We start from the raw sequence: 12,008 nt of genomic DNA on the forward strand, positions 1-12,008 counted from the left end.
TGCTGCCCGCGGCCCCAGGTAAGGACACCGGCACCCTCTGCCCGCCGGGATCGGGAAGGGAGGCGACTTGGGAAACTTTTGGGAGTTTGCCGGGGCCGCGGGGCAGCGGCGATGACCGGAGCCCTCCCGGAGCCCCTGGGCGGAGAAGGCATCGCCAGCCCTCGCTCCAGCCAGGGATGCTGGTGTCGTCGGGAAGCTTTTCCCTGGCAGCGGACGGAGCGCGTTTCTCTGGCGCTGGCGCAGGGTGTCCGTGGCTGGCGGGGATCTTTCACAGGGATGCTTGGTGCAAATGCTTGAGCAAGCAAACAAACCAAAAACTGCGATTGAAATCTCTTCTCCTTAACTTACGTTATTTCTGCATGATTTAATGGAAATGGTTATTTTCATCCGGCGTAGGGTTGAAATGAATTCAGCACTTTTATTGTAAGTAGTTTTAAATGGATTTCTTTTTCTGACTGAAAGTACTTCTGTGTTTCGAGTAGTTCTGAAACAATGCATTTGGAGCGGCATCTCGTGAAACAACATCCGTGAATCTGCTCTGACATTACCCATTTAAAATGGTGTATAGGGACATTACATACACTTTTGGTGTGCTAAAGTAACTTTGTATTCTTTTGTGATTAATTCTGTATGTCGTTTCACTTACCCTACAGAAACATTCTATAACACGTTCCAGATTAGGTTCATTTAAAAATTTTACTATGCAAAAATGTGTCTGAAGAAAAAAGAAATGGAACATTTTACAGACTGGGATTTTTCAAAACATTGTAATGTGTATAGGATATGATACATGTGTATAGGGGGGTTTTGTGGTGATTTTTCTGGTTTGATGTTATAAATCTCTTCTTCCAGGCGTGAGCTGTAAAGCTGGCTGCCATCCAGAGAATGGATTCTGTGAATTTCCCAGTGAATGCAGGTAAAAAGATCTGTCAGACTGGGGTATTAGCACAGGAGTGGTCAGCTTCAATAATTCGTAGTCCTGGTAAGAGAGATAGAAACTGAAATGGTTTGGTCTCTGAAAATATGGAACTGTAATGAAACAGCACTGTATTAGGATATAGTAACTGGAAAGCTTGGATATTTAGATACCTGTTTAGTTTACTTCTTCCAGTATGAAGTATTTACATTGATTAGTTGGGTTTTTTTCTTGCTGAATGAAATAATTTTTTTCACATAAACAGCTTCTAGTATCCCAGAAGCACTGATGGTATGCTTTTGTTCAAATAGTACAATTTGGTATGCAAAAGTTTATTTATTGTGCGTTTGTGAACCAAAAAGGGGGGCATCCTTGTAATTATGTTTATTAAAAATAAACTCTATTTCTATCTTGTCTTTTATCTCTTTCAGGTGCCAACCTGGCTGGCAGGGTGCCCTTTGTAATCAGTGTGTTCCTTTCCCTGGGTGCTTGCACGGCAGCTGCGCCAAGCCCTGGCAGTGCATCTGTGAGGAGGGCTGGGTTGGCAGCCTCTGTGACATAGGTTTGCACATCCTTTTCTCTCCTTGAATGAGTGAGGGGAAGCAGCCCCATCTGGTGTTGGAGACACGCAAAGCCCTTCTGGAGAACTAATTTTAAAATACTGAATATTAGCTCCAGATAATGAGGAGATTCTGGGCAGCACATAAACCTCGAACTTCCATAATAATTTAGGCAGAAGCAATACAGCATCTTTTGTAGTTGGGCATGTATGTGAGCCAAGTGTAAATTCATTATATTTTAAACAGTAATTATCAGGGACAAGGCCAACAAACAACTGCTCCCTTCTTGTCACGTAAGCCCTTCCAATCAAAATACAAGTTATCTTGTATATTTTAAATAATTTTAAATATTTATGTAGCACTTTGTATATATATATATATATATATATATACACATATATGTGTGTATGTGCTATTTTCTTAGTACTTCTTGAAAGGAAAACATTGTGTCTATTTTTTCCTTTACTTAACCCGGTGATGATTTAGTGAAGTAACAATACTATAAGTGAGAAAAAGCTCTTCCTAAACAGGCTGCCATTTCCCCCTCAGGTCTGAGGGAAAAGCACAGCTCTGGCTGCACTCTCTCACCCTTTTCCAGTCAGAATCAGCCAGCTTAGCATCAGCAAGCTGAAGAATTGGCCTTTGTTGAGGTAGTTTATTTTGGCTGACAAAGGCAAACGTTCAGTCAGAGAGATCTGACAGGATGGAAACCACATGAGCATCCAGGAGCATGCACTGCTCAGCCCACATAGCTGCAGCTGGGAGAGGACAAGTGTCCAGGGCCTCATTTTCTCTTCATGCCTTTAGGCTTTTGTTGTTATATGGCTCATAATTTATAGAGCATGCATGAGATCTCCAATACATAGCCAAAGTCATGATTGATGACTGATTGAACTGCGTAAGAGTTTCAAGATGACTAAAAGAATCAGAAGGTTTAGGTAGGTCACATCCTTGCAGTGACATGGAATTTAGTGCAAGGTTCTCAGGTATTCATTTACTCATTTACTCAGCAGGTTTTGCAGCCTGAACTCACTGCCTGCACACGTGAGCAGAGAGAGGCTTCCTAAGGTCACTCCTGGTATGTTTGCAGGAGCTGTGGTAGCAGTGGAGACATCTGTGGTGCAGATGTGACTCTAAACTCTCAGATGTTGTTCTGGATGCATCTCACAAATGTGTTTGTACGTGAGACAGACACCTAGATTCTCATTACAGTTAACGAGGAGGAATGAGTCCTTCTCTGATCTACAATCAGAGATTTCGAAAGCTGCACAGAACAGTCCCCCCTCTGCCACCTTAGGAGGCTCAGTTCTGTTGCTTATCAGTGAATAAAAAGTTCCACATTTTTAACGGTAGCATCTTCATAGCTACTTCTAAAAGCTTTAGTTGCATAGCTGAATTTCCTAGTACTAATATATCCTTGCAGTTCTGAGCCTTGCAGTGTTTCCCTCTTGCAATTGCTACTTAGGATGCAAAATAATGCATTGAAAATTGAACCCACATCTTTATGAAAAGACATTCTTTTAACACATACTCATTAAGGAAGTCCTATAATACCAAAAAGGGTATCTCTTGCTTAAGTGCAGGAACTACTCTTTCTCTCAACACTCAGAGTCATCTCAGAGACTTCTTTGCCAATTTAAATTTAGATCCTCATGAAGAGCTGCTGACAATTTTCAGCCAAAAGGATAACTATTTTTTCATCTGCAGTGATGTTGATAGTCTTTTATCTCAGTGGCTCTGCCTACTCTAAATGCGTTTTTTGCAGTAAGGGATCAAGAGAAGGGTGCTCCTCCTCATCTTCATGCTGTTGGAAAGTTGATAGAAATTATTATCCTGACAATAAAGGACTGAAACCTCAAATGGGTTATTGCTCAGCCCCTGATCCTATCATCCTCTGCCAAAAGTTGGTGTCAGTTTCCTGCCTGTATAAAGTCATTAGAGGTAGTTACAGTTAATTTACAGGTATCATTAAATGAAACTTGATCAGGTTAGGAAACAGTAAGGAAAAAACTAGAAGGGAAAACTGTGGAAGGCTCTGAAGTGCATTGGCCACTACAAAAAACTGAAATATTTCTAAGAGATATGCTCTTAGCAGTCTACTTGCTTGCTAAGCAAGGGAGGAAAAAAGATTATTTGGACTGGTGATGATGCCTCTTCTTTTTTGTAGAAGAGTTAGAATATATGTATGATCTCCTTGGCTTTGATCATGGAACTTCCTTTCTGGAGTAGTTGTAGATCACCAAGTGGTTTGCTAATGCCTCTTGATTGTGTGGCTGTTTTTAATACAGGCAGCCTGGTTCTCAGTTCAGGCCAGGAATGACCTTCCTAGTAATTTAGAGACATGCAGGTTATGGGTTGGGCTTGATCCACTGTAAATAGGAGGGCAGAATCAGTGGTAGCATTTGTGACTATTATTGCAGTCACATGGACAGACAAGGCACTTGAAGGAAAACATCTGTGAGTTGGTCTTGGTGTTAACACTGCTGGTTAACCAATTTGCAATGGAGCCTGTCCAACTGGCTCCATGATGCCATGGCATCTTCTCATCTTGTGGAAACACAGCCTTGAAATCTGGTGTGTGCACCCCTGGAACCAGGCTGCACAGCACGGAGTTTCCCTCTGCAGCTGATATACACTGCACAGTACAGGAACCACATCAAACACTGGCCATAACAAAGGGAAAATCAATTGAGTCAATTTGTTTCCAGGAGAAAAATGAGAGCCCAGTCAGAGTGTTTGATCCAGCTTGCTAGATCAGATCTGTCAGCCTGTCACCCCCGGCTGTGCCGACAGAGTCGTGTTAGCGGGCCCGTGACTCCTGCTGGAATCCTGGCCTCAATTGGGCTAAAAAATCAACACACAGTGTGAGCTGGGAGTAAATTGTCCTACTTGTCACCAGAGTGCTTTGCCAAGGCCACATGTTGCCAAACTCATCAGAGAGCACAGGTGGAGTCTCTAATGCCTGTGCTATGAATGCATGAGACGGGGGCTAAAAATTGTCCTGTGACAAACTACAACTGAGCATATCTTCCTCATAAAAACACTCAGTGATTGCTTCATGCACTGCAGCATGACAACTTTGTTTGATGGAACTATTTAATTATGGGTAATATGATTGAGGCCACTGGTAATATACGTATAAGTGTAACATCCTGGTTTTGCATTTCCATCTGTTACCACTTGGTGGTTGTCCTTTTTAGATGTAAAATAAAATAGAGAAAATGGGCTAATTGAGGCTATTTATGTATCATGTTTTAAAAGAACCTGGTACAACACCCTTTTAAGATGTATTATGAAATTAAATACCTGACATAAATTATTGACAGTAATGTGTATATATACATACTTATTCATAGATGTATTTCAGAGAGTTTCCATGCTCCTGCATCAAAGTTCATGTTTTCTTCTCCATCAAAGTACATGCTTTATTAGCTGCCTTTAGAGTCAGTGAAAACAGCTGGCAAACAACACTGCTTCAAAAAACATTCAAGATTATTTTGGTCCTTGTGAAAATTGGAGTTTATACTTAAAGTGCATGCTAAGTTGTCCTGCAATGAGAACAGCCTAATGCATTAGGAAATAGAACCTTTTGTCCAGGGAAGATTGTATTTGAAAGCTAAGGCTGTTGTTTTCTGTGGTTAAAATTTTGCAGTACCTCATGATATCATCTAAATTTCATGTTGCTGTGGGAAGTAAAATATAAATGCCCTTAAATCCCTTTTCATCTTCTTAGAAAGTGGGCATATGTGTGTGTGAGGCATCAAATACCTTCCAGTCAGCACTTCTCTGCAGCTGTTGCAGTAGCTTGCTAAAATATACACTTGTTTGTTTATTTAGTTTTAATTATTTTAAAAATTCAGTAATCATTTGAGTGGGAAGTGGCTCAGCAGGGCAGTTGCAAAGAAAATGTGTGACTTTGGGTCCAGACGTCATACAGCTCTGTGTTCTGGTACAGTTATATAAGGGTTGAATCTAGCCCAGCCAGAAGATGAAATTTTAACAAATTTTTTTGTAAATTGATGATCTCTGTTTTTATGAAACATTTGTTCATAAGCACATAATGATATGGGCTGGGAGCAGGGAGAATTCCCCATTCCTGATTGCTTTATCAGAATTCAGCTCATGGAGAAGCCAAGATTGTGAAAGTATGGCTAGACTATCTAGAAGTTCTTTGTCCCACACTAATATTTTATTTCTAATACTACTTATTTATAGAATGGAGCAATTAAAACACATTTTGCAAGCAGGAGCTAGAAAGAGCTAGAAATAAGCTGAAATTCCTTGCAATAGTCGAACAACCTGAACTCCATTTTACCAAAGGGGGGAATAGATCAGAATTTATAAAATGCGGGATGAAGTATTGTTAAAGCTGTATTTTATTTGAAGTATTGTATAGCATTCACTAACCCTTTCTTATTAGATTAATCAAGGCCTGTTGGGTATTTTTTAACAGATATTCACCCATGTTCAGCAAAGCCCTGCACCAATAATTCAACGTGTATAGAGACTGGTGATGGAGGATATATTTGTCTGTGTGCCCAGGGATTTACGGGAAAAAACTGCCATCTCAAGAAAGGACCCTGCATTATTAATGGGTAAATATTGATTTCTGGCATGCATTTAAAATCTACACTTCAATTATTCAGAATTCTTTGCTAGGTGGAATTATATCTGTGTTAAAATACACAATGCTTCTGATATAGTTGCTGATATTATCAAACTTTACAAATCTGATCTATTAATATTTTAAAGATTTAAGAGATTATCAGTGTGGCTTTCTGTGCACAATCTGAGTACTAAAAGTGCTAATTTGCACATTTTATTGTGGTGAATTTATGCCTTCTCATGATTTTCATAAACAAACTTGAAGTGACTCCTATCTTGTGTTCTCACCTCTAGTGAGGGATAATTTATACACAGCCCAATAAGAGCAGTAGTTAGCACAGAAGCTGTCTGCATGAAAACACCTGGCCCACCAGTCTGTCCTTTTTTCTTAACCAACATATGATAATGTGCCCATAGTTAAATAAAGGAGACAATCTCACTTCCATCAGAGCAGGGAGGACCACTGCTCTCTATTCTTTAAAAGAAATGGGATATTAAGAATAGCAGTGCCAGTAGGCTGAGGGATCCCTCCCTTCTGCTCAGCCTTGGTGAGGCACATGTGGAGTGCTGGGTCCAGTTCTGGGCTACCCAACATAAAAAGGACACAGCCATACTGGAGTGAGTCCAGTGAAGGGCCATGGATGTGATTAAAGAAAGGGAACATCTCTCCTATAAAGAGATACTGAGAGCTGGGGCATTTAGCCTGGAGAAGAGCAGGCTCTGAGGAACTTGTCCATTGTGTGTGAGTACCTGATGGGGGAAGCAAAGATGACAGAGTCAGACTTCTCATAGAGGTGCCCAATGAAAGCTCAAGAGGCAATGGGTACAGGCCAAAGATCTTACAGGAGAGTCACTAGTAGAACTGCTTGAAAAAAAAGGAAGACCTTTCAGTGCTAGAGAAAATGTGAATTTGGGTTTCTGTTCAAATCTAGAAGCATTTGCTGTCATCTGCTCATCAAAGTTCTGATCCCATAAATATACAGAATGCATTTATGGTGGATACAAACTTGGTAAATCTATGACCCTAAAATCACAGTTTTCTTTTAGGAGATTGCCTTCTTGCTCTCTAGCTCTATATGGATACCTCTGGTTCTCTTTTTGCTCAGTGGTAGATAATTATGAGTTATCAGATCTACTTTATGACTGAATCTTCTTGAATATTTGTACACTCTTGTTTAAGGAATATTAACATCTCTCACTCTCTCTGGCAAGAATTGCCATTCTTTCACAACTTCATGTCATTAGAATTTTTTGTCATCACCTTTATTTGGGAGACACTCTCACAGTTTTTTCTGGGTTTACTTTCAGCTTCTAAGATAGCTACTCTGATTTGACTATTTTTATTCATTGACAATGAGGAAATTTAAGTTCCTTGAAAGAGCCATGATCAAATCCAAGCTACTTGCCTATTGTGGGGGATGTGGATAGGTTTTCTGATTTTCACCTGTAGACCAAATATTTCCATAATTCAGTGTAGACATATATAATAGTTATCCCAAAAAACAGGTGAGTTCCAAAAACACAGCATCAACAAAATAATAAAGATTAGTTGCTTGTACTTTCTTAAACACCTTATAACCATTTAAATTGCTGAAATTCCTTTTTTTGTGCTGGCACTCTGTTTTTGGGCTGAATGCTGATGAACTAGCCTGGAAACTGTGAAAAATTTTTCTGAAGAAAGCAACATACTTGAAGTAGTGACTCTTTTTCTCTAGGAAGCTGTCTTTTTCAGGAAAATGAGTAGCAGGCTCTGCAAATCTGCATTTAGTTCAAAAAGACAACTGTTGCCAGCATAAGCACTCCATGTCTGCTAATAATTCACAGTCCACCAGAGAGTGCATCCCACATTGTAGAAAGAGACTGCATCAGATGGTGCCATTTCATTCACATCTCAATTCCTCTCTACCTCAGTGGTAATGTTAAAAATGTTGATATTACTGAGCATTACTGCTGGCTTCTTAGTTAATATTCACAGATGGAACCAGGACAATTCACAAATCAAAGTGTTTATTCTAGTCTGCTTACATGTATCTGCAGTAGTGACCTCTCTGTGATGTTTGGAGGTTTCTGCTTTGAAGCAGAGCAGTGAGTGGTACTTTCTAAAAGAAACCAGGCTATCTGAAAAGCAGAGAAGAATGGTATGGAATGCTTCCTACAACTAACCCTTCACGTACAACACCTTGCTGTGTTAAATGCCAAAAATGCAAAGTAGAAGATTTTATTCAAGGAAATTAATATTAAGGCTTTATTTATTTAAACATATTTAAAATAGACAAATGCAACTCTGTTAGTAAAAAATAAAGAAAATTTTCATAATCCTGCATTTTTCCCCTTAACTGTTTTTGTTTCAATATTTTACATCTCTGAAAATTTCAGAAAAAGGAAAAAATTCAGAACTTATGTTCTCCAACAATTTCTTCCCATTTCCCTAGAAAGTACTGAAATTCAACCCAGCCATGAAGGTCCAAACTTCTACACATTTTCCCATCCAAACCAGCTTGTCCAATTTTCCATGGTACCTGTAAAGCTAAGAGAGGGTGCTAGGTTCTCCAAGACAGCCATAACCACTGAAGGACTGTATAACTCCAATTTCCATATTTTGCTTAAAAAGACATCATGCCTGGTTAATATGTTGAAATTCCTCACCTCAAGTTATCACTAACAATGTCTATGTCAAATACTGCTCCCAGACTTCCAATATGTTCTTTTAGGGCTTTTTACCCAGCCAACATCTAAAGAACAGTACTAGAGGACAGAGCAGTTAATGTGGAAGCTGCAGAAAACAGACAGATGATTCCTCTGCCAGAATGTTCAGTCTCTCCTGATGGGTGGCTGCTGAGTGTTTCAGTCCCCAGTGAAGCCAGAGGTTCTTGGAGCAATCTCTACCAAAGGTAGTCCCAGAGCAATGGTGGCAAGCCCAGCCTTGTTGTGATCAGGGACCATTTGTAGACAGGAGTTTACACCTCTTTCACAGTCGTCTCAGCCAGACATCAACAGATCTTTTGAATCTCTGTGTCCCACCATGGAATTCCACAACAGCCTGTTGCCACTGACTGCTGCATATGTGAAATGTCTGCAACTGGAGCTGTGATCTTCATTACCCCTGGGACTTTGCCCTGGAAGTGGGGAGGCCTTAAATGACAGCTTGGACTTTCAACTATCAGACAGTACTGTGCTGTATGTCTTCAGGGATGCACAAGTATTCAGAAAAGTTTTGTTGTCAAAGAGATTTGTCCTAAACTTTGCCAAGTATTTTTCATATTTTACAGAGTTTTAAAAGCTTTGCTGATGTGTGATGAACTGCCATGAAAGTTTGAGGATTTGAGCTTTATTTGTAAACCTGGGACTCAGGGACCCTTGTTAAGGGTTAAAGGACCAAGTGCACTTTGCACAGATCCCCTGAATTGAGTCAGTGGTGGCCTCATCTTTTGGCATTACACTCAGTAAGGCACAGTTGCATTGTAAAGATAAAAAAGATCTCTCAGTTAATTTATGTCACCTAAAACATATTATCAGGCTGCTAGTTGGGAAGTACTAAAAGAGTTTGTAGAAATACTTGGTTTCCTATGGTCCTGCTCTCACATTACAGCTGTCTTTGCCCAGGCTGAAATTCTCTTATTGATATTTTTTGTTATAATTGTATCTATCAAAAATTTTGGCTGAACAGCTGTTTATAGGAAAGTGTCTGTTTGCTTCTAAATTGTTTGTGTCATGGAACACAGACAGGCAGAATAAAAACAATCAGCTTTATGCCTAGCTGCTATGGCACTGTTTTGTTCTGCCAATACAATATATAGATTGTTTTAGGAATAATCAGGTAGAAAGGAAGCAGCCATGGCTGCTCATATCTTTGTTCTCTCTTGTATGAATAGTTGCTCTGCTAAATAGATCCAAGCATATAGAAATAGTGGCAAGCTTAATTTGAATAAATGTTTGAAATCATTTAAAATCCCTTCACAGCTCATTGGGTTGAATTTATATACTGGTGTACTAATCCTGGCCAAAGGGTCAGCAGAAGATATTATAATCTGTACTGACAATGCTGTTGAACAAACTCATTTTTTATTCAGCTTGACTGACTTCAGTGGATTTGCATTTGGAATTGGCTCTTCTAAAGAAAAATAGCTCATTTTATTATATAAAGTGTTTCCTAATAGTTTCTTCCTTTGAACTTCAATTTTGTCTCTGTGTTTGTCATGTATCCTAGTTCTCCCTGCCAGAATGGAGGAACATGCATTGATGACAATGGTTTTGCACCCCATGCTTCCTGTCTGTGCCCTTCTGGTTTTGCTGGCAACTTCTGTGAAATAGATAGAGACGACTGTGAATCCAACCCGTGTGAGAATGGAGGAACATGCACAGATGTTGGTGTGGGTTTCAGCTGTTCTTGTCCCCATGGCTACACAGGGAAGCTGTGCAGCAGCCGTGTCACTTTCTGTGCAAGTGGCCCCTGTGAGAATGGAGGCACTTGCAGTGAGCATCCCCAGGGAGGGTTCGAGTGCATCTGTAAACCAGAATTTGTTGGCATGACCTGCAGACATCCCAGCAAAAACACAAGCCTCTCTGGAATGAATATGGAGACAAAGCATATGCAGAATTACAAGCCACCCTCAAAAGCTCACCATAGATCAGTGCATCAACAACAAGAAATCCTGAAAATAACAGTGAAAGAAACAATTCAAAATGCAGATCCCTTAATGAGTAGAAGCCAGGTGATATGTTTTGTTGTGCTGGGCTTGCTTACGTGTCTTGTTGTCTTGGGTACAACTGGGATTGTTTTCTTTTCAAAATGTGAAATGTGGCTTGCTAATGCCAAATACAGTCATCTCCTGCGCAAGAAAAAGAACTTTTTTCTGAAGTCTAACAATGGGGAAAACCTCTCAGTTAATATTATCTTCCCAGAGAAGATCAAATTGACTAATTACACTAAGAACTACACTGCCATCTAGGCCCTTGAAAGCCAAGCGGCATCTTGCAACTTTTCATAGCAATATGTAAAATTTATTGCCTGTGTTTGGCCTCAGTATTTGTGTGTATATTTGCTGTCAATTGTTCTGAGTGAGAATGAAGAAATGTAATGTATCTGTCTTGCTAAGGATTTTTTCATTCCCCAAAATAAAAGAAAAAAAAAGTATTAAAAAGTAAGGAATGTTATTTTAATTTCTCTTCAAGGCAGCTACTTTTTGTAAAATAAAAAATAACTTATCACTGCAACTGTATTGCAGCTTTCTTGTATTGTGCATAGTTCATTTGGCAAGTACAGTACTTGCAAATTACTCAGTAATGCTTTTTTTAAAAAAATAAACAGCAGTTAAGGGCTACACTGGTTTATTTATTCATTTGTAAACCTTACTCTACAGCAAGGTCTGCAACAAGTGTCCATGCTGGACTCGTTTGATATCTGATAAAGTCTTTAGAAATTGCAACCAGCAGGAGCAAATTCACACTGATATCTCACCTATTCAGTCAGTGTTGCTATTTTTACATGCTTATAAGAGAGATTCTGTGGAATCTTAGAGGTCTTTGGGATATTAATTTCAGGTTAAAGGTCTCTCGCTTGAAAACCTGCATCTATAGATTGTTCTATTTATCTATTTTAAAATGTTAAAAAAGTGTTCAATGTCTTTCTTTTTAGAGACCTAGTAGAGATTAAAGGATCAGATTCTGACTTTTCTATAAATACTCCTTAAAGACCTCTGCTGAGTGAAGTATCCTTCATGACTGTGTCATGTGGAGAAAGGAAAAGATGTCACGTGTCACCTGAAATAGGACAGCTGCTTTTAATTCTTCACTTCTGCTTTTTCGGTCACATTTCAAGGAGGGAACAAGGTTTTCAAGAATCAAAAGCAGCAGTGGCAAATAGGCAAGGGGTCATGAAAGCCATAAAATTGTCGGGGGCCTGAGGGCAATAAGAACACTTAACCTCC

The 12,008-nt window shown here is 39.6% G+C and overlaps 1 protein-coding gene across 1 annotated transcript; it reads left to right on the forward strand.

Annotated features, from left to right (window-relative positions):
• Nucleotides 1-2: 2 nt before the first annotated feature.
• DLK1 (delta like non-canonical Notch ligand 1) lies at nt 3-11,402 on the forward strand (the record flags this gene model as incomplete). Its single annotated transcript, XM_031066182.1, has 5 exons — nt 3-18; nt 853-916; nt 1,348-1,478; nt 5,930-6,071; nt 10,289-11,402. Coding segments are annotated over 5 exons (1,095 nt in total), but the record flags the coding sequence as incomplete, so codon positions are not given.
• Nucleotides 11,403-12,008: the final 606 nt, after the last annotated feature.

This window comes from Geospiza fortis, unplaced genomic scaffold (assembly GCF_000277835.1).
Source record: "Geospiza fortis unplaced genomic scaffold, GeoFor_1.0 scaffold23, whole genome shotgun sequence".
In the NCBI taxonomy this organism is placed as follows: Eukaryota; Metazoa; Chordata; class Aves; order Passeriformes; family Thraupidae; genus Geospiza; species Geospiza fortis.